Source organism: Saccostrea echinata, unplaced genomic scaffold (assembly GCF_033153115.1).
Source record: "Saccostrea echinata isolate AGI-Se365-2 ecotype Australia unplaced genomic scaffold, CSIRO_AGI_Sech_v1 ptg000054l, whole genome shotgun sequence".
Classification (NCBI taxonomy): domain Eukaryota; kingdom Metazoa; phylum Mollusca; class Bivalvia; order Ostreida; family Ostreidae; genus Saccostrea; species Saccostrea echinata.
In genome coordinates, this window is record NW_026889803.1 from 50,154,825 (window position 1) to 50,179,804 (window position 24,980).

Consider the following 24,980-nt stretch of genomic DNA (forward strand, 5'->3'; position numbering starts at 1 on the left):
TGAAGAAATGTGGGTGACACTGGGTGTGTGGTTTTAAAGGACTGAAAATTATAGAGAGGAAGTTAAAGGGTGTGTACAATATTGGTTTTAAAAACCAAATAAACGGAAAGCGTTTAGATCTAATTTATGGCGTTTATCGGGATGATGACCAATCTGCAGAGAATATTTTTAATAATACAGAAAGTATATATATATATATATATATATATATATATATATATATATATATATATATATATATATATATATATATATATATATATATATATATAACGACTCTTACTGGGAAATGAAACTTCGTGCAGAGTGTTGATTCGTTTCTTAGTCTAAAATCTTAGCCATTTTTTTTCGGGGTGGGATGTATATATACATTTACAATATAATTTTTGTTTCGCCTGCAGAGCAGAGCGACACTCAGGAATCACTTAGCCCGGTGTCTCTTTGTCCGTTTAGCTGTCCGTCTGTCTGTCTAGCTGTCCGTCTGTCACGCCTTATATCTCGAGAACTGTATGAGGTATGAATTTAATTTGCTTGGCACTATGGATTTTGTAAATTAGGCCAAATAAAAAAATATGTGTGGTTCCGGTTACCCGACCGTCCCTATTTTATAACCCCGACCCTAAACTTTTTTTTTTGGCAATTTTCATATTTTTTCCGGAATTTTCCCCAATTTCCATCAATGGCTCCGGTTTAAGTTTTAGTTTCAGCAATGACCGCCCCCTTGCACAACATAGTGCAAGTGATTATTAGTGTTAAATCCAAAGCAAGCTAGCATGTAGGTGTCCCCTACCAATATTGACTAGTATATTATCACACCACATCTAAATGTCATTTGCAAAGTAGTGATAAGTATTATTTGGAAAAATTGAGAAAATCATTTTGTTAAAAAAAAAAAAAAAAAAAAAAAAATTCCCTACCTACCTACCCTAAATCTTTTGGAGGTGTAACCGGAACCACACATATTTTTTTGTTTGGCTTTATCATGGTTGCCGACCTGGTGATCCATGACCATGGCCTTTACCTACTTTTCAAAATAGCTTTTAGTGTCGATATGCAGCATATTTTTCACATTTAAGAGGTCAGTCTATGCTATTAAGCATGTGCACTGTTTGTCATAAAACATCATGAAAAATACCAATGTTACAATCTACTTGACCTTGACGTTTGACCTACTTTGCAAAAAAAAAAAAAAAATACCCAGCACATTTTAATTTTACTTGTGTCTTTTGAATTTTGAGAGGCAGGGGTTAGATATTAATTAGCATTTATATATGTTTATGAGTTCATTATACATTTACTGTACTTTGAAACTGTATGATATTCAGTTATCACATAAACTTATATTTAAATGCTATGAAAATGCACCCGGGATCGGTTAATTCCACAATGGATCGTGTAGACTGACAATTGCAGCAAAGACAGACTGAAATGTCTTTTAGGGGTTGTTGAAAATACGTTTTTATAAAACGAAAAATAATTGTTTCTAATAATTTCAACTTAATTATTCGTTTGAGGGTTGGGGAACTATATTTTCTTTGATTGTCAGATACTAAAATAGTTTCATACTATCCGTGGATTTATTTTCTTTGCAGGCAAATGCATCAATTACTCTAATGCTAGAAGCAAACAAATAGTTGACCACTCTTAGATTTAATTATTTACTCTATGAAGCTACAAAGCAGGGGACACATGCGTTCCTTGGAACACTCTAGTTTTCCAATGGTTTTATGGCATCTCCTATCCAAGGGAAAACCATTATTGCTAGATGTAATTTTGATCTCCCGGCCTATCTTTTTCATTTTAATTTCTTAACCTCAATATGTGGCCCTCACCTTGTCCCCCTGGGTTAATGAATTTATGTTCTCCACACAAGGAAGCTTCACGTACACAGGACCTGTTTTTAAAGTATCTAAATTTAACAAGTTTCCTGCCTGGACTCTGCGTGCATACAAGAAGAGAGTATTTCCTGTTGCCCCTTCATACTACAGGGATATTGTTTCTACTTCAGAAATAGGTAAACATCGCCCAAGTCATTCATGCATCTTACGACCATACAAGCCATACTGTCCCTCTGCAGAGGAGTGCCTTTTGAGATGTAACGTTATTTTACAGCTATTACATGAGATTATTTATTGGATTATCATTCCTTAGAAATTATGAAGATAAACAGGAACTAAGGAAAATATATATACAGTTGAACAATGTAAGCTCTCTCTCTTTCTCTCTCTCTCTCTCTCAATTGTTGCTTTTTGTGGAAAATGTGTAAAGACACCTTTTCTTGGTTGTATAAGGCAATGGAAATTTGGGGGATGAGTGTCTTGTTGAAAATTTTGACGGAGGTAAAAGCAAAATTTACGTATTGAAGTCAGTGCATGTATATTTGAAAACATACTATGAGCACCGAGCCATTTTTGAATGTGAACAATCCTTTGTTATTTATTAGATATTAGATTAAGTTGTATACTTTTCAAATATGATGAGTTTATTATCACTTTACTCAAATATAAAGCATGTACATGTAAGACATTTTAGACAGAGAGCACTTAAAATCCGATATGTCTTAATACAATTTTTCGAGATTTTCTTGCAAGATTAAAGATACAATTAATGTATGCCTATAGACTGTAAATGACTTTAAGTTTTCAAATTATTGATAGATAATGTTTCACTCAGAATTAACTTAATTAGCTAGAAATGTTGAAAATGATCAATTTCAGCCTTTGATATTATTTCTAGTTACTTAAATAACGTCTGACAAGTATGTACTGGCAGCTAGATATGCAGTGCCACAATCTCTAAGAAATAATATACAGGCTGGCTACAGGTTTATTATATAGAGTACTGTACATCCATTAAATCTTGTTATTCCCATATTTCATTATATATACGTCCTTCATAATCAATGGACCTACTATATACATATTATGGTCATTGATATGATGATTTCAAAGGACCTGCTTTTAGTAAAGGACATTAGGTTGAAAGGAACTTTTAAATTCTGTACATAGAGATGATCATTTTGTAGTTGGAAACGTTTTTGTCTCAATGTTAAGGAGAGAAAAATTGCAATTTGCATTTTTTTTTTTTTTTTTTTTTTTTTTGAAAGAAGTAAAAGGAAAAAGTAGATTTTTAAAAATAAACATAATGATTTAAAGACAGCATTTTATTGGGTTAATGACTACCAGAATTATATGTAAGTGAAAAGATAATGAAATGGTACAATGATTTACCTGTAAGAGATAGGGCTGTGTATTGAGCAAAAAAATTAGATACGATACGATATTTTATTATGCGGTAAGCGATATATTGGTTTCTTTAACAAGTCTATCAAAAAAGTCATTTAATGCATGAATTTTATAGAAACTAATTGTTTTATAACCCATTTCGAAGTTCTTGTCTCACCGTCATATCAAATTACACTTCAAATTCAAACTTTTAACAACTGTAAAATCAACATGTTAAAATAAAGTTGTCAATGTACATGTATTTTGTAATATATTTATCTAAGATATGCTATCTCCTTGATGATCATATCATTATTGATCAATTTAAATTCAAAACAGTGAACATGGTGAAAAATATAACCTTTGGGGATTGGATTCCCAAGTTTTTCACAGAATTATAACAAAACCTGCCTGCCCGATACGTATTGGAAGTTATTTTTTTTGATGCGATACATTCTTGAGTATCGATACGCATCGATATATCAATATATTGATACAGCCCTAGTAAGAGAGGCAATAGATAAAATCAGTGTTTTTGCAGATATGCACTTACATAAGGGGGAAGGGGGTATGTACATGTAATCCCTACAAATTAAAAAAATCTTGACCTTTCACTTGTTTAAAATTCAAACCCTTTGCCCAAAAGCACTCTCTCGGTGAACTTATGAAGAATTAATGAACCACAATGGTCCAAGGGCAGAAATATTTACCATACATACAAAGATTTTACTCAAAGGCCTGCTTGATATTGAATTCTGACAAATTTACACAGAGGTCTGCTTTGACCGCAACATTTGACTTGGACATTTAGTTTAAGGGCATTGCACATATCTTATTCACGAGAGCTCTAGTTAAAGTCAAATCCTGGTTAGAAAAACGAAGAAAAATTCCCACAACAAGAACTTTACTTAAAGACCTCAGATCTACATTGATCTTAACCTATGACTTACAAATTTACTCACTGCTAACATAATTTATCTTGCATGTAGGGGGAAGAAATATGCCACCATATACTGCACTCTTTGGGTAAAATATGAGTCAGATGATACCAAAGGTAAAGGAGATACTGGTATGCTCAGATTGTAATCAGAGGCAAAATCAAAATCTAATTTTACACAGGGATCTGCTATGACCTTGGCTTCTGACCTAGAAACTTGGTTGAAAGTCGCTGAAGATCCTTTACCCAGTAGAACTCTATGGGTGAAGTATGAGCCAGACAGGACCAAATGCCCTATGAAAGGTTTTTACACCAAGATGTTCTTAGAAGTGTTAGGGGGTCTCAAATGAGAGCGAGGTTGCTTGTGAGAGTATCTTGCCATAACGCAGGGTAATTTTTCCAAGGTAACTGACCTTAACTCTTCGATCTAAAAAATTGGTTCAAGGTTACAGCACACTTTCCCCCCACGGCAAAGTGGGTAAGTTTAATCAAGATTTGTCAAATAGACCAAATATCCGACGAACATAGGAATAAACTGATTACTATGGGACATTCCCAGAGCAGGGTCCTTTTCATCTTTAAAAATGTTACCCTACTGATTCATGACTAGTCTAAGTGACAAAATCTAAAATCTTTGATAGACAATTTCCTCTCTCTCTCTCTCTCTCTCTCTCTCTCTCTCTCTCAGTGTGTTAGTTGATTGATTTAGATTCAATTACGTTTCCATGTCTGTATAAAATTTTAATAAATCTTATGAATGACGAAGATCTTTCAAGTTGATTTTTTTTAACCATCTATATATGTAGGTAAACAAAAGCATTATTGATTCGGAAATGATTATATAAAAATAACAAACCCTTGCCATTTTCTTTTCGGAGAAAATCTTTGAATTTGCTCTCTGAAATGCTTGTAGGTAAGTTATCGATAAACGACTAACAATTCGAGACAATGGCTTATCGTACTTACAGAGGGTTATAAGACACATGCCTCGTCTCTAGACAAAGCGCACCTGCATATTGTAAAATATACAAAGAAAGCAAGTTTTTCTGTTTCCCTTCTTTGTTTACTTTTTAGAATTGTATATTTATCTGCATTTTTGTTTGACAGACCTTCTTTCGAGAATCCATTATAATGTGAAGTCTGCAATCCTTAGAAAAGATTTAACGAGGCTATAAATTGATGTCTTATCCCAGTGTTTGATGTTGTGAAGAATGGCTTCTATCTAACGATTATGCATATCACGGTGGCTGGGAACAAAAGTGGAAATTAGCACATGACAGACCTCTCACTAGGTATAGATTTTATTTCTGTCTTCTGTCTTATGAATTCATCTCGACAAAAAAAAAAAATGGTAGTAAATCTTTCTGTCTCATCGATTCTCCGGTCATCATAAGTTTCGTCATCAGATTTTAAAAATCTTGTAGCATTTGCATACTTTGGTTTAATTTTAACCTTAAAAAAATTACTGCCGACAAATTCTTGTTTAATAAACCCTGCTTTAATTTCTTTATGCAATTAGATAAATGGTGCTATCGAATTTTGGAATGCAATGGGTGTATTAGACGTTGTGCAGGAAAGCTCCTTATCAAGGTGTACTGCAAGTCTTAGAGCTTTACAATGTTTAAAATTACCCTGACATGCTTTATCATTGAGGACAAAATGTTAATATTAAATATTGTCTATAATCTCACTGTCTGTTAGTATAAGGAATCGACACACCTAAGATGTGGTGAGATAGGCCTTTGTTTTGATATATACATTGTACATTAATTACATATACATGTGTGGTAGTCCTTTGTTGTGGGCCCATGTTATAGTGTGCATGGTAGTCCTGAAGCGTTGATAACATACACATCTTCATAACCATGCCCCCAATGAAAATATAACGACTCTGTTTTCTCGAAATTATGTGGCTTTGTCGCCAATTCTATCTCTGGCATACTGTGCAAACGGTTGTACTTTTATCAATGTTTAAAATTTGGCCATTTATATACGGTATAAAATATAATACCGTACACTGTATATGACCAGATTTTAAACCTTAACAAGATGTGAAACACTGAAGCCCCGAATGACAGCTCAAGGTTAAAGTTTTTCAAATGTAGGTTAAATTGATTGATTGATTGAATGTTGTTTTACATACCATTCGAGAATTTTTCACTCATATAGAGACGTCACCATATACCGGTGAAGGGCATCAAATTTAGATCTTTACTCGGTGAGTAACTCAGGGCCATTGAGCAGTGAGGGATCTTTATCGTGCCAACGCCTACCGTGACACGGGGCCTCGATTTTTAAGAACTCACAACTTTCACTTCAAAATGCCGAGGGCTTGGTGAAGGAACAGCTGCTACCTATTTTTTATCGACTTAGGTCAGTCTCGACTGGGTTCGAACAAACAACCTTCCGATCACGGAGCGAGAGCTCTACCGAAACTCTAAGGTCAAGAGTTAAAAAAAATGTTGATACCCAAAGAAAGGTCTTGTCACAAGAATTGCACTTGTGAAATATAATAACCCTAGCACTAACCATTCAGAAAATATGGCTAAGCTTAAGGTTAAAGTTGTTTTTTTTTTCAAAAAATAGGCCACTCCAAGGTCAATGTCATGAGGTCAAGAAATAATGGCACCAAGGTGTCCTTCCTGATATACTTTATTTTGACAAATAAAATATACATCATGACTATAGTCATGCTGTATATTCTATTTGTCAAAATAAAGTATATCAGGAAGGACAAAAGGAAAGAAACGCATAAGTGAAGTATGAAAGCCCTAGAAGCAACCGTTCAAAAATTATAGACAAGGTTAAAGTTTTTTTTCAAATGAAGATCAAACTCCATGGTCATGAGGTCAGATATGTTGATACCCAAAGATATTTCTACTTTTGTTTTCATCAAATATTGGCTTATGATAAGTGGAGCTCGTTTATGTTAGTCATCATATGAATATCCCTATGATTTGTTATCCAACAAGGACATGAAAACTAAAATATATTTTTAAAAAAAACCTGCCTACCCACCCACTCTAAAATTCATGGGTTGGCAACTGCAAACATAGAATTTTTAAACTTTGCCCAATTGTTAATGTTAAGTTGTGGTAGACTTACAATGTGAAATGTTGGGACAAGGCGATTGATGGTGTTCTTAGTAATATCATAGTGTGGTAGTCGTATGTAGTGTTACAGTGTGGTAGACCTTATGTGTGTGTAATGTAATAGTGCGGTATGCGTCTATGGTGTTGTACTCGTTATGGTGTTAACATCAATGTAGTGTAAAAATGTAACATACTGATTTATTTTTTTTCAATTTTATGTGTGATTTGTCAACGTTATTAAAATTAACTGTTTGATAGAGTCATGTATGGGTATGTTTACTGCAATATTCAAGAAGGTCTGTTTTAGTGTATAGATGTGGCATTCTTGTTGTGTATTGAAGTAAATAATGCAATGGTACGTTACATGTACCTACATTCTTTTTGTAGACCTGTTTTCGTGTAATGGCATAGTGCGCCTATGTACGAGTAGTGTTTGATGGGCATATGTGATTGTAATGGTCATTTTTTGTAGGACTGTTTTAGCATAATTATGGTGAAGTCTGATGTAATAACACAATGTGATACTTAATGTTTACAAATCTTCTAGTTTTACGAGTCTGTATGACCCGAGAACAAACTTAGATAATAATAAATACATCACTTTCATGTAAATTACTTGAATTTGATTCGTCGTGAAACATGCTATAAAAAACTGTTACCCTTTGAATGATGAAACTTTAGCGCGATAAAACTTAATAACAGTCAGTATTGCATGCTTGACGACGGTTGATATTTCAAAAAAAAAAAAAATGCGTGGAATCTATGCGCGAGCGTTTCACCTTTATTTGTATTTGTATAAAACATTCAGTATATAATTACTGAATGTAATTAAGGGTAACATTGAAAATTTTTACCCCAAGAAAACCACTGTCAACCGAGGCTTTTTCTTGGGGTGAAAATTCAATGATACCCTCAATTACATGCAGTATTTATATATTGTTCACTTAGTAAATCAGAAAGATTATACTTCATTAGAATTAAAAATTGACTATAAGCGTGAGTTCAATTTCATTGGCTAATATTCCGATCGATTTTTATGTGATTGGTCAGATTTAATTAATTAATCTTTTACAGTAAAGGAGGGGATTTATCAAATGATGCCTAATACGCGATGTAAACCATATTCTGATCCGGAGTCCAAGCATGTGCTTCACTATAGATACTGAATGACCTTAAAATAATTTATCTCTTCAGGACTACTGCGATATGAAAGAGCTGTAATGTGCGATAAATTACTATAATCATCATTATTAATGTTTTACATTATTCCGACTTTTGTTTATCGTTTCGTTCCACGTTCCACGTGTTTGATTGTATCCTTTCAAATTTTTATAGCCAAATAGAACGGTAGCATTTTTTTTGTTCACAAACAATTTATTTTTGACCAGATTTTGTTATATATATATATATATATATATATATATATATATATATATATATATATATATATATATATATATATATAGATATATATATATATATATATATATATATATAGATAGATATAGATATATATATATATATATATATATAAATAACTCTTTTATAATGCAGAAATATTGTTTTCTATCTTAATCATTATGTCTCTTATAGTATAACCTGTTTCATGGCTAGTCCATTTTGAAAATACAAAGGGTAATGATAAAAATAATGTTAATTTTTTTTATTTTAACATTAAAGTTTAGATTTCTAAATATGTCGTTCAGTGATTAGAGTACAAAAACAGAAGCTGCATTGTTTTCATTTTGATTTTACTGAGCATAAACTGGCACGTTTGAATGCATTAACCGCTTATTTAAATACATTTTAAAATGAAACTATATGGCCGTGTATGCAAAACTTTTAATAAGTATTGTTTGCGTGTATTTGTAGTACAAAAATCTCACCAATGCCTGTTTGTATGTTGAATATTTTATTGTAGAGATTGTATTATTATTAAGTATCAATAATTATGATGTTCCAATTATTTTCGTCATCTGGTTTAGCCAGTCTATATAAGGCGATGGCGATAACGGGTCTCTAATTGTGTTGTTCATTACTCCATGTCGATATATTAATTAACTTCTTGCTCGTCATAACGGTTTATCAAGTAGTTAGAATAGCACGTCAGGATTCTATCACACTATTACAGGTAAATATTCATAAAGAACCAAAAGAAAAATCTACAGTGAGCAGATATCAATAATATTTCATTACATTTACAGATTGTTAAAGATCAACATATATATACTCATAGGAAGTGGTGCTGAAGAGAATCGATGCGCTCAATACCGAGTCATGCTTCTTCCATATCAGCCTCTTTGAGTCTTTCCCGTTAGCATTGATCTCAGGATTTTTGTCGAGCAGAGCTTTTACAAGTCATTTTAAACAAGGTGTAGAAAAATTCTAAATGACATGTTTTGTGCAGAAAATGACTATTTGGTTTTTTTTGACAATACACACACGTTTGGTATTGGCTCGGCGTAAACGACGCCTTCAAGAACTTTGCTGACCAGATTCTGGACAGGACTCATCTTAATCCACACTCTAAGATGATTTGTAATGAGACTGCCCCACCGCCATTCTTTCCCCAGATTCAACCAAACGTTATCATGACCGCTGTGGTGGTTCTTCTCTTCGCCTCCGTGAAAACATTCTATGATAGGATACGCCACGAAAGGGCCCGAGTTTCTGTGGTCGTGCTAGGTGCGGGACCCATCGGTTTGACCGCAGCGCTGCTGGCTCTACGTACTGGGAGGGTCTCAGAACTTACTATTTACGAAGCAAATGATAAGATTTCAAATCTTAAGAAGGATTATCAAATCGCCATAGACAAGAGAAGCATTTCATTCCTACGGAAAGCTGGCGTGGATTTTGATAATTTAGAGGGGTGTTGGGACAATAGATGTTTTTACACTAGAGTTGGAATCTATCTGGAGTACATGTTGACAATGCTACGACGATGTAGCAAAAATACCATCACAAAGTTTTCATGTAAGGTAAGGAAGTTACTGATTTATTACACACTCAATACTCTCGATGGAGAGAAATAGAAGCATTTAAAAAATTTACTGTTAAGAAGTTGAAATTAAAAATTCAACGAATGCTTTTTTTATTTACAAGCACAAACGTTCTATCTAGGTAGTAAATCGGTATACATATATCTCTCAACAATTACCACTTGCTTGTATCCATTTAACACATAACGGTCAAAGAAAACCGTTTTAAAACTTCCTAACGATTCAAGTCTTTTTCCTTTCGATAAGGAGGCATTCTTGTCTGGTTTTTGACTAGATGAAATATTCAAAGTATATTTGGTTATATGTCTTATATAATTAGATGTAAGAGATTTAAAAGATCATATTTTTCTCTCCTCATCATAATTGTACAACTTTAAATAGAAATGGTAAACTGAGTTTGAAATCTAGCAGGGACTATATTTTTGGCGGAACAGCGGCGTATGAAAATATCTCCTTTTCTGATTAGCCAATATCTATGCAAGTTAAATTATTTATGTCAGTTTGGTAGTATCATCTGATAGACCCTATATGGTAATATCTTTTTATGCAAAAAGAAAAACATTTAATCTTTTGAAATAGAAGTAGGCATTGCATGATTGGCAACAGTATTTTTTTTCATTCCTAAGGTCAAGGAAAAATATAATGACCTTGACCTGACCTTCCTTTTAAAATAAAACGGTCAAATTTAATCTAATAGATACCATTACTTAATGATAATGTCTTCTTGAATCTATGAAAATTTCATTAATGTTTAAATAGAAGAAACGTGAGAAGAATCCCTCCTAAATACTGAAAGGATTTCAATGCACTCTTAAACAAGCAGAGTGCATGGCCTATACCTAAATGAATGAAAGGAGCAATAACTATTTCTAATGCTTTAATGAATTACGAATCAATCAGAATTCCTGATAAAATGAACAGAGTTTATATAGAATTCATAATTACGAGTGAACTTCAAAGTCAAGCTTCCATTTAAAAATGATGAATTATTCTAACAAAAAAAAAGTATTTTTTAAAAACAAGGGATCCAATTGCAACCACAAATATGGCAATGCATCAAAATAAAATCGTGACTTTGAACAAGATGATTATCTGTAGATGTCATTAAGTCCAAGGATTGAACAAAGTGGTTATAGATGTTTCAGTAATGACGTACAGGTTTTGGTTTCTCTAGCGCATACTAAGATACATTGTACCTTGATCTTCACTCAGCAGAAGAAAGGCAATAAATGTGTAAAATGATTTACAAAAATAATGAAAACGACAGTAAGCAATTTAATCATATCCGCATAGTTCCTTGTGTATTAGCATTTTGCAAGATTTATAGATACTCGTTCATTTTTATGCCCCCCGTAATCGAAGATTCGGGGGTATATAGTTTTTGCCCTGTCTGTCTGTCCGCAAAAACTTTAACCTTAAGTGCTCATAACTTTTGATTGGTTAAAGCTATGGATTTCATTTTTCATATGTGTCTTCCTTGTGACAAGACCTTTCTTTGAGCACCATCTTTGACCTTTTGACCTTGACCTTCGAGTTCGACTCACTTTTGCTAAATTTTATCAGACTTTAACTTTGACTTACTTTTTAAAAAACATAACATTTGAACATTTGGTTCCAGGGCTTTCATATTTCACGTACATGTGTATCATTTGTGTCAAGACCTTCTGTTGGGCACCATTTGACCTTGACCTTACTTATTTTTTAAAAAAATTAACCTTCGCCATAACTCTTCAACGGTTGGTGTTAGGACTTTCAAATTCCACAGGTATATTCCTCGAGACAAGATCTTTCTTTGGGTACCAACACTTTTGATCTTTTGACCCGGAGTTTGACTTGCATTTGAGAAACTTTAACCTTGGCCATAAGCTGCAATACGGGAATATCAGTGTTTTACAAACACTTGTTTAAAAGTATGAATCTCAATCTGTGTACCATTGCAAATTATCTATAATTTGAAAAACAGTCTCGTCTCAAACCATTCGTAGGAATCACATTTACATGTATTCATAAATGCGTATATAGATATTCCCGTGCAAGGATCTTTTTTAGAGAATTCAGAATTCAGTTAGTATTTTATATATTTGCCCAGAAAGCTTTTTTTTTTTTAAATCTTGCATGCATTCCTTTCTTGTATCATGTTTTGAATGTAATATATGATGTCAAAATAATGCTATATCTGTAATGCATTTACAAAACAAGTCTTCAAAGATTATAAACAAAGAAACAACCAAACAGCAACATCTTTCAAATTCAAAAAGGAGAAATATTTATTAATATAACGTTTCTGACAGACAAAGGGACACCCTCTCTTTTAACCGGAAGTTCTTAGAGGATCAGCCGAAAGCCGATGATGCTTACACGATATCTTTCTTTATAATACAAAACGTAGTTGGGAAGAATGCAAATGGTGTTAATCAGTTTACTTGGAGACAATAACACGTAAGATAATGGTCAATCAATCTAAAACAATTTACATTTTCTCGTCACCACAAATTCATGTCTATTCCTTGAGATTGTTAAAATGGAAGTACCGACAAAATGGCAATTTGGTATGTCGGAGAAGATTAGTTTGAAAGAAATTCAATTTTCTAGTCAGCATATCAGTTTTTATCAATGTATACAAGAAACCACGGATTATTTAAACACTTGAAAATGAAATTTAATTCAGTGCCATTGTAATGATTATAAATATGCAGCAGCAATATACATCCAACATCTCTATAGAGATGGCATTTGTTAACCGATTAACTGGTCGCGGAAGATGGTATTCGGTTCCAAATTTGCAGTCGGGTTGATTTTCATTCACAGATATTGCAATGTTGTTCGTCATTAAACAAGTGTAATGCCTTAATTTAAGTGTAAATTATAACAAAATCAGTAATGATATATATACATTAGTTTTGATCAATTTTATTTCAACATGTCTTAACCAATTTGCAACCCCCTACCCCTTTCTAAAATGCCATAAGCTTGCAGCACTTATTGTGCACTTTTATTTGCACAGAACCCTATGATAAGTTATTAGATATGACTGTCAGACGTGCATAAAATAAATTTACTCTATTACCTCGATATCTGGCGGAGATCAATCAAAATATAAAGCAAATATCTCGCATATTTTCGATAACAGGTTCCGTCTCAAGGACCTGCACAAACGTTGTGGAACAATTTGCATCCTTTTCTTCGAATAATATACATACAGCTTCTGACTGTCTTTCCAGATTCCGTGAGAACGCGATTATCAATCAAGAAAAGACTCGCTGTGTTGACAGTCAAATAAAACTTTTTTTTTTTAATCCGATTCCCATTCAACACGAACCGCCTTTTTTTTCTACATCCCGGTTATCTATCAAGTACAGTTCAGGCCCGTAGGAGCTGGGGTAGGGGACACCCCCTCCCAATAAAGGATGAATGCACTTAAGGACATGCGAAATTTGCGACAAAATAAATTCTCAAAACAAGCATTTTTTCTTTTAATTGCAGGAAAGGTCAACATCTAATCTACAACTTAACGTAATTACACCAAATAAAAGTGTATTAACGAAGTACGAATCGGTTTTCAAAGCGGGAGTCATCCAAATTTCTTATATCTCCGTACGATAATGAGGACGCCCACTTTTTTTAACGACTTTATACATATTCAGTGCATGTTTGGCTATTGTTCTCCTTTTTCACAGTAAATTTAATGTTGTGTCAAACGGAGATAATAGACAAATATGCGCTAAAGGTTTCAAAGAGAAAAGTTGCTTTTTCTTACATTAGTTCTCTCTGTTGTAATCAAGGGCACAGGTATTTGTGGACAGGACCCCCCCCCCCCCGAAATATTCAACCCCGGGGCTTGTTGGACATTTTTTTTCACAAATTATATCTATTACACTTATTCATCATGTGTACCATAGGAAAAAATCGTGAAAACCCCAAAATAATCGTTCCACACAAAAATACCCCACTATACATAAAAAGAGAGTCTCTCTTATAATGTATAGTGTGGTATTTTTGTGTGGAACTATTATTTTGGGGTTTTCACGATTTTTTCCTATGGTACACATGATTAATAAGTGTAATAAATATAATTTGTGAAAAAATGCCCAACAACCCCGTGGTTGAATATCGGGGGGGGGGGAGGAGGGGGGGTCCTGTTCACAAGTACCTGTGATCAAGGGCTGTGACATGCTGAATATTGTAGTTTACCATGTGATTTCGTACTTCAGGTAACTCTGTGAATTCTAAATTCCGTCACGTGACTTGCAAGGTAGCTTGTTTTGTGCTAACTATGACACTGTGCTCGAACACGTGAGATTTAAAATTTTCTTAACTCAAATGGACATGCTCATATTGTTAATTTCGTTTTGAAACATTTGTAATTGAATAGTGTACTTATGCCATACAGAATAAAGAGGGAGATGGGAAAGAGTGATCTCGGATTTTTTTTTTAAATACATATCATTGTAATTAATCTAGACTAGTTTTAGACCCCTCCTTACAATGTTAGCTCCACCTCTCATACATACCTAATGTTCAATCAAAGACAGGTAAGTGTAAATTCTCTATATTTGGGAAGAAGTAAGGACAAAACAATTGAATTTTTATGTATAATAGTATAAAATCAATTTAACATTTAAATTTGGTGCTAAAATGACTTCTTTAGTAAATATACAAAAGTGAAATTAGTTTAAGATATAAAAGCAACAGAAGCGATCGAAAAAGACCCAAAACCCATAGTAAAGTGCAGTTATCCTTTGCCTATTCATAGTAAAAAAAAAAAAAGAAAACTAAGCTACTTTATGGACGTGCTTCCTCAGTAAATACATCTGATGACACCCCCTTTTTGTCCCCCACCTTCGCGAAAGCGAGGGGACATTAAATCTCATTCGTCTGGCAGTTTGTCCGTCTGGCAGTCTATCAACCAAAAAAAACTTTAACCTTGGTCATATCTTTTGAGTGAGAAAAGATATGGCTTTCATATTTCACATGTACATTACCTATGACAAGACCTTTCCAGATATACTACAGCATAATGTCAGCATTGTATGATTTTTGACACCTTGACCTTGAAGTTTGACCTACTTTTAAAAAAAAATTAACATTACATTTATACCTTGGCCATAACTTTTGCTTGAGAAGAGACTTGTTTTCTTTTGCTTGTCAAGGTTTTTTTTTGTTTGGTATGGGCTGCATTTAGATGTTAAAGGGGCATGGACACAAAATTTTAGCTGTCCATTAAAATTACTTAATTAAAGCATTATAAACAGTAAAAGTCGAAAAATAAAATTTAACCGAAATCGTGCCCATGCCCCTTTAACAGAAAATAATTATCATTTTAATGAATTGTGATAATATGTTATTATGTACATGTATAGCCATAGCTAAGGTACATCTTATGATAAATATTGGATGCTAGTACTGAACGTTAGTGATATACTCGCTAATGGATGGCAAAAGACACGATAAAACACGAGACTCACGATCCACAACCTGACATTTTTTAAATATGTAGAGAAATCCCCTTATTGTAGCATTAGTTTTGATTCCATGATGTCAACAATTTTGATTTAAAGTACTTATATATTGAGGCTTGAAGTCTACATTTTAGCTTACAAATCTTTAATACAATTAAATTAAATGTTCTTGCACAATTTTATTTCTTTTTAAATAATTGAGCTCCTATGGTGGCCGTATCCTAGCCATGATTTGAACAATCTACAATGTATACTATACATGTATAAGGATCACAGGCACTTGAAGTTACGTATTTTTTCTTATTTAAGAAATAAATAACAAGTTTAAAAACTTCAATGGGAATTGAAATGGGTCGGTCACGTGATCAAATCCTGTGAAGGCCGAAGGCCTTCTCAGAAGATTTGATCACGTACCGACCCACTTCAATTCCCATTGAAGTTTTTAAACTTGTTATTTATTTCTTATATATATATTTGAGACGGACAAATGAATGTAATCGAATATAAATATTGCACTAACTGTGCGTCGTAGATTTTGACAAATTACGCTAGGTGTAAATCGGCTTGAAAAGCGGTTACGCTTCAAATTCCTCTAGCAAAGGATTCTGTTTTGAAGGGAATATTATGTGAAAGGCTACTTGTGATCAATTATAGTGAGCATATTGGTGTCTGGGAATTTTTGTATTCATGAGAACCGATATTCGATGTTAAAAACACAAGAAACACGTCCGATGTTTGATAATAAAAAGTTGGAGGAATTTCGGTCGGAAAGGGATGGATGGAGACACTTGTCCAGACCAGATAACTTGAAATCAAGTACAAAATTTGATCAAAAACATAAAATCTACGATTTCAGTAAGGCATATTTATTAATTTATGATGTTGACACGGAGACACTGGCGACAGCTTACATTGTTAAGACAACGTCATCTCGATGATGGAGGTGTGCCTACCGAACTTCCAAAGTGCAGTGTTTGTCAGCTGTTTGTGGCGTGATTGCATTACATTGATATTTTTCAACAGATTTTCAAATTTATTGTGAGTAAAGTTTAATGAAAAAAAATTATAGCATTCAGAGGTCTACGAGAAAAATAAGGGTAAACGTTGAGACTATGCAGCTCAGACATGAAACTTATAACACGTAGTTTTCTATTCTCTATGTAAAATCGATCAAGAACTGTATTAAATACTCGTTTACATTGTAAATAAAATGATTATTATTTTACTTGCGTGTTTTGTACATTTTTATGCATGAAAAAACATGCTATATTGCTTAGTGGAGTAAGTCTTTTTATGTAGATATTACTGCGCTGTGTGATTAGGTCACGTAATGACCTATGACCTTCGAAAAACTTCATACAGGTATGAAGATATTTGCTCTCTGCATGTTTATATAACAGAGAGATACCACAAATGTATATATATATATAAATATTATATTTTTGTTTTATATAAGACAAATATGTAAAGTCAAGTGCCTGTGAGGATGGCTGTATTTTACATATTCTGACTCAAGCCTTGCTGCTCTTTAAGGAAGCTCTAAACACTAACAAAAAGTACTTGTTGGACTTGGAGAAAAATATATTATATAAAGCTGTGCATATGGGACTGTTTAGTTCATTTTCAACATAGGATACCTGCCTTATTTCCGCAGGAAAAATGTTCAAAGACAATGGACTATTCGTGAACAGAAATCACTGTTGTTTACTTAGATTGGGAATATTAATAGAAATGATGAATTCAATTACTAATTTTTGATGTAATATAACGCTAAGAATATTTCAATTTATTACAAATTGTATAATTAACTGTAAACAACCATTTTTTCTATCTTTCTTCTAAGGGCAGATCACTCTAACTGTATAAAACTACCCTTCAAGTAGAACTCTTTAGTGTGCAGTGTTTAGAGCTTCCTTAATAAGAAGAGATTTTGTTAAAAATTATTTTTTAAACTTTTGATCTTAGCTTCATGGGTTATAATTTCAACAAATTTTCACTACAATGGGATGCTTGCATATTAATTTTTTTTATGGCTTTTTAAAAAATATTTTTCCCTATAACATATATTCCTATTTAAGATGCTATCCCCTATTGCTGCCACGCTGGGGGCCATGATTTAAAAGATCCCACCCAGCTTTCAGTTTTTAAAAGTATATATACCCTTCAAAAGGGCGAGGCCCTTCATTGAACAAATTCGAAACCCCTTTACAAATTGATGCTTTGTGATAAGCTTGGTTGCAATAGGCCAAGTGAGAAGGATGCATACAGACAGACGGGCGAACAACAGATAATGTGAACTAATAAAAGTTATCTCAAAGACATGTTAGTGAACACCAGTGGTAATACCACTTAACGCAGTACACGTTTTCTTTAAAATTTATTTTTATTTTTTTTTAAGCCCCCGTAATCGAAGATTGGGGACATATAGTTTTTGGTCTGTCTATTTGTCCGGAAAAACTTTTTTACCTCGACCTTGATGTCTGACCCACTTTTGAAAAACTTTACCCTTGGTCATAACTTTTGAACGATTGGTGCAAGGGCTTTTATATTTTATATGTGTATTCCTTGTGACGAGACCTTTCTTTGGGTACAAACATTTTTTAAACTCCTTACCTTCACGTTTGACCTTCATTTGACCTTTTTGAACTTTTACCTTGGCCTTGAGCTGCCATACGTGGGAATCAGTGTTTCACAAACACATCTTGTTTTTTTTTAATTTTTATAGAATGTAGACTACCAGAGTTCAATGTATTGTATGACTTACTTTCTACACCTAAGATTGTACTCTACATACAAAAAGGCAGTTCAATAAACTGTAAATAGACGCCATTCACATAAACCTTACATTTTAAATTCTAACCACGCACAATTACTATCAATAATCAAATGTTGACAAATAATTTCTACATTTCCTCTCTATTCTTCATATCAAACTGATGTTCCAACGTATAAATACAGAACTAAAGAAACCTTTGAAAAGTTCTTGTTCACAAACAGAAGTTACACTAATCGGAATGGGTTAACTTTACAATATGACCAGAAGTTCGTAGACTATCAGCTGAAGCTGGTGATGTTGTTCATAGCATTTTTAGTATGAAGTGTGCCATTGGACAGAATGCAAATGGCATTACGTTATTTAGCTAAAAAGTTAAAATGATCCACAGCATTAATCAATTACTATTATGCAATATTCATGGACTCATTAGTAGGAAAAATAAATTATTTGGGTTAACTCACTGATTTATTTGGAATAAGTAATCAGCGGCGGATCCAGGAATTTCATAACGGGGGGAAGGGGGTCTGGGGGCTGCATTGAAGCCCCCAGCGGGTCCAGGGTAAAGCCCAGGTGGGGGTCCGGGGGCGAAGCCCCCTGGAACTGACGAATTCTAACAAATAAGAGGTGTTTTTCCCTTGATTTTAGGATAATACAAACAAAATGTCAAAAGAAAATTCAAACGGGGGGGGGGGGGGCACGCCCGGCGCGCCGGCGCTGGATCCGACTTTGGTAATACGTACTTTCATAATTGCATTTCACTAAATATTGTTTATAGCTGTATTGTGGACTTGGTGTAAAAGTTTAATTCAGCTATGTACAAGCGGATAGAATCGGGTGTGATTTCATCTCCATCTTGATAGAAATCCATAGACATTTGTGCATAAACTATTTCAAATACAGATTTCTTTCATCAATCTGAAAACTACATATTTGACGCAGTGGTTTGGATATTTTTAGAGTTTACTAGATATATAAGGATATTTTAATGTAAATTCACGAATACTCAGAAGACACCAGAGAGTACCTGTTCACTGCTTTAAGTTTATTCACACTAATTTAACGTATGCAATGAACTGTGGGTTTTGAATTAATTCATGTCGTGGTCCTCTACCTTTTGATATATTTTCATATTTAAAAAGAAAATACTGCTAACAAATACCATACTGATAAAATACTGGATAAACTGCGCAACCCCAACTACAAATATTAGACCTTATTTTCGTAATTTGATCGTATACGCCTCGTTGACATCATTATTTTGAATTTGTTATTTGCCTTCTAAAGCAAGTAGATTAAATTTTACTTACACAAGATGTCATTTTTTCTGCATCAACTCTTGAACAAATAGATGTACACATCTATTCCACTTTTGTATGGCACTTCAACTGTATATAAACATGTCACAGGCACTTGACAAAAAAATTCCACACATTTATTGTTTATTTGTGTGGAATGTTCTTGTGAAGAAGCAATAGGCTGTATAAAAGCTGATCCTAATGAGATAAAATAATATACTTCCATGCTGTCACGGCCATACTTATTTTTACCTTTAGATATACAAAGTACATGTACCTTTCCATCATGTTCCATCTCGATCGTCTTAGACTCATGCATTTTCATAATAAACACTACCCAGCTATATAGGTGATAGTTTTAACATGCTTTTAGTTGGATTTGGCTAAGCTGAGATTGCTTCTAAATGAATATAAACCCGAGAGATTTTTTTTTAATTCCACATTGTTTCAATTCAATCAAAAATGTTTGTGAAGTAAGTTTATTCCGTAATCTCTGGGGGGGGGGGGAGTAAATAATCTGTCCTCGAAAATGTTGAAAATAAATAATCTGTCTGTCCTCGACTAGGAAGAAAATAAATAATCTGTCCTTGACTAGTGCTACTACCCCCCTCCCCCCCAATGGAGTTTTATAATTTGGCTTTTTTTTGGGGGGGGGCTTGTCAGACTTTTTTCAATGAAGAGGAAAATAAATAATCTGTCCTCCATCATCTTTGAAATATACAAACTGTACGCCCTTCAGCGACATGAAAATAAATGATCTAACTCGGAAAAATTGAAAAATTTGTCCCCCCCCCCCCCGAATCAAATGGTCGTCCCCTAAGTTTAAAATGTTCAATAAAATATACATTTAGCGACATGGCGATAACAGCCTGATAATGTCCCAGGAACCTGCACAGACCCAGTGATTTACATTGCTACTGACATTGCTACTGACTGTCTATCAAGATTTCGTGATAACTTGACATAGCTCATTTGAGAAATGAGACACTGTGTTTACCGTCTAAAGCGTTTTCTTCGAAATCCAATTCTTAATCAATGATTCGCCATCTTTTTGAGTTCCGCTATCTGTCATAAACGTGTGCTATGTTTAACATGCAGAGTTTTCAAAATTTTTATCATTTGAATTGTTGTGAACAAATATGAAGGAAAACGTACTTGATTCTAGTTATGTCTATAAATCAAATAATCTGTGTATTTGTATCTTAAACTTTATAAGCATGCGTAAGTAACAAACCGTGAATGCATTTAGGTTTGCCAACATGTACCTTTCCGAGAGATGTTGCATATAGACAAGAGACCACAAAAGCAAACACTGGTATATTACATGTAAGCAACAATATCAGGTTTAAAGTGGCCTTCCCCCAGAATCAAGAAACATCTTAAGCTTAAGTTAAAATCTAAAGAAGTCAAACAAGAGGCCCATGGGCCACAACGCTCACCTGAGCACTGTGGCTAGGAAAAAAGCAAAAATCAGTTCAGTATTGAAAAGCTTAAATGCATAAGTGGTCCCCACGTACCCCTAAAAAGGGGGGAGGGGGTATGATTTGAACAAAATTGAATCTACACTAACTAAGGATGCGTGCATATTTCTTTGACTAACTGTGGCTTTTTTCCTACAAGTTTGAACTTTCTTTGTGGCCCCACCCTACTCCCGGGGGTATTGATTTGAACAAACTTGAATCTACACTATCTGAGGATGCTTCCACATAAATATGACTAATCATTCATAGCTTTGCTGTTCTTGAGAAGAAGATTTTTTGAAGATTTTTCCTATATATTCCTATGTAAAACTTTGATCGTCCATTGTGCCCCCACCCTACCCCGGAAGTCATGGTTTGAACAAACTTGAATCTATACTACCTGAGGATGCTTCCATATAATTATGACTAATAGCTTTGCTGTTCTTGAGAAGAAGGTTTTTAAAGATTTTTTCTATATACATGTACTCCTATGTAAAACTTTGATCGTCCATTATGGCCCCACCCTACCCCCGGAGGTCATGATATGAACAAATTTGAATCTACACCACCTGAGGATGCTTTCACATAAATATGACCAATCATTGCTTTGCTGTTCTTGAGAAGAAGATTTTTAAAGATTTTCCCTATACATTCTTATGTAAAACTTTGATCGTCCAGAGTGGCCCCACCCTACCCCCGGGGGTCATGAAATGAACAAACTTGAATGTACACTTCCTGACAATGATTCTACATGAGTTTCATCTTTCCTGGCCCATTGGTTCTTGAGAAGAAGATTTTTAAAAGATTCCAATAATTTTTCACTATTTTGTAATGATCTCCCCTTTGAAGAGGGCATAGCCCTTCATTTGAACAAACTTAAATCCCCTACATTTATGGATACTCTGTGCCAAGTTTGGTTGAAATTGGCTTAGTGGCTCTGGAGAAGCAGATGAAATTGTGAAAAGTTAACGACGACGACGACAGACAACGGACAAATTTCGATCAGAAAAACTCACTTGAGCCTTCGGCTCAGGTGAGCTAAAAATATTTTTCAACATTGTATTATTAAACTACTGTTATCGGTATATTAAGAGATTCGTTTCACATTATAAAAAATATAAATTTTGACTTAAGTCAAAGTCTGTTTCATGATTCTGGGGCCTGTACACAATTGCATTGTTTACAATTTCAAATTTCTTTTTTTATTAAAAAATAACTTCAGTTTAATGATTTAACTTACATGAATATTATAAGAATTCAAAGACAACGACATTCTTCATAACATCACGTCAAACACCTGTGTTTGTAAGTAGGTCTCTGTTATCGTTAGTGTTTATGTATTACCGGATGTGTTCGATTTGTTTAGTTTGCACATATGACTGAGCACAGACTGACAATACTGGTGAGTTGGTTTTTGCTTTCTTGCATTTCAACTCTGAACTTTCTGGATGTAGTTTTCATATTTTTCATTAATACACAACAAAATTTCTATTTTTCTTAAGGATCATGGATAATTTTTTCTTTGTGAGAATGTAAGGATATATATCAATCAAACGCGTCCCGAAAATCGTATTTTTATTAATTTCCAGATTAAAACATTCTTAACACACTTTTAATATATTTCGGTGTGAAATGCTCTAGCAACATATAAGTCATGATGTTTAGAGAAATGATTTTCGATTTATCTGAACACTTTATCTGTAATATTTCATGGAAAACTGTGTTCCTCGATTATGCAGTACTTATTTGGGACAATAAAGCCGAGAAAAATGCCTGTGTTCGGCAAAGAAGAGAGTTAAAAAAATAAATCTCAGTTATAACACAATTTGCTTTGATATTAACATTAGTGTATACTTTAATTCAAATCTCCAGAATCTGCAACAATTTCACAAGTGTTAAAATTATTTGTTTGTGAAGGGCAAAATGGATCTTTTCTTCATACGAGTACTGTAACACAATTTATATAAGTTGGTCTTCGCTTAATTGTAGTATATCTTCAAAGTATCTTTTTTCAAGCATACATTTTTTTCAAAAACATGGAGCAAGGGCCCACTCTACCTTAAAAAAAGTACACTTTTATTACACAAAATTCCTATCTTTCCGAGAGAAATTTGAAGTCCAGTTATCCAAGAGTCATAACACAAACAAAATTTAAATGCGCATACTTTTAATGAGTTGTGTGGTATAGTGGTAAGCGTGTCAGGTCTATGCGAGAAATCTGATACTCATGATTGGGTTCAGATACCAAGAAATCCTTAATTTTTAGCTCTACTGGTCCAAGACTATAGTGCGATAGTAAGGTGTCCGTCGTCCGTCCCCTGTCTGTTTGTCTGTAAACAATTTTTCAAAATGCCACTCCTCCTACAGTTTTGGCCCAATTTCAATATAACTTGGTACACAAGTAAACTTCACTACGATACATAATACTCTTTAATTTTCAGTTTTTGATTTGGACAAACGAAGTTGGTTACTCAAAATAAAAAATTTCTGTGAAATTCTTTCAGAAGGCTACAGTTTTTGTCCAATTACAACTAAACTTGACAGAAAAGGAGAGTAAACCAAGGATCATTATGTTATTTATTGCTGTTGCCATAGCCAAGTCCAAAGTACTACTTTTCGCTACCTTTGTTGAGTAAAAACAGAAAAGCTACCGTCTCTTCAGAGACTTCTGGATTTAAAAATATATATATATATATTTTTATCAAAGACCTTTTTCCGAGAGATTTTTTCTGCAGAATAGTTTTGTTTGTCATAATTTCAAACATTTCAATAATTAGGATTTATATTTTTCTGTCTTCTGGTTGACAAGCCAAAGTAACAAATCGTGTCACTAATCCTAGTGTTGTCCATCATCAAAAATTGTCGAGAGTGTACGTTTTCAACGTCTTCTTTATCAAACAAAAAGTTTTATCCGCTTTTTATTTTACAGCGAATCATTCTTTTTTCTTTTCTATAACATCTTCCAATTTTTTTTTAATTTTCTCTATATTAATACTGTATACACTAATCGGATGGCTGGTCTTAGTTTTCACTTTGATAAGAACGAAGCATAATGAATCTCATTTTTTCTCGGTCTGTTCAGCTGCGCCCTTCCCTTTGCTGAACTAGGCCCTGACACGTCCTGTCTCAAAAAAAAAAAAAAAAAAAAAACTTCTGCGTCTCGAGTACATATAAGGCTTAAGGCTGAGATTCCTATATGTGTATACTTTCTTCATATTTGTAATTTATCGTATCATTATTTTTTTCACTGTACTGTATGAATACCCCGAGTTCATTGAGAGAAAAAACTCTTTTTCCAAAGGTCTTTGGCATGTAGAACGTAATGGAATGTAGCTTGTGGTGACCTCTAGCGCAGTGTCTAGAAATCAGTGGGGAAATCAATGGTCAGGTATATAGCATTCTGTAAACATTCTTCATTTACTTTTGATACTTATGTAAATCAGAAATACTTCCATGAAAAATAAATGCTTGGTTTTCCATATGTGCTGTATTATGTGAGGATATAGATATACAACCTATGAACATATTATAATCTATGTACAATATGGGGTTTTAAGATATGCGTATAGTCACGTCGAGTACTTCTTTGGACATGATCTTTATATATATAGCTAATTTTTAAAATAGTTGAAGTTGACGAAATAAAAGTTTAGTACCATTTTTTCCCCTTAATTTCAGATGCTTTGAGTTATCAATTAAAAAAAAATAAAGGTATCTAAACTTTAAGTGATAATGGAT

General features: G+C 33.7%; 1 protein-coding gene across 1 annotated transcript in view; it reads left to right on the top strand.

Moving 5' to 3' along the window:
• Window positions 1-5,268: 5,268 nt before the first annotated feature.
• Window positions 5,269-24,980, top strand: part of LOC133171977 (uncharacterized) — a 37,312-nt gene continuing 17,600 nt past the window's right edge. The window contains exons 1-2 of the mRNA XM_061306768.1: window positions 5,269-5,453; window positions 9,458-10,231. Coding sequence (XP_061162752.1) covers window positions 9,785-10,231 — 447 coding nt within the window. The 5' untranslated portion in view covers window positions 5,269-5,453; window positions 9,458-9,784. The remainder of the gene's footprint in view (window positions 5,454-9,457; window positions 10,232-24,980) is intronic.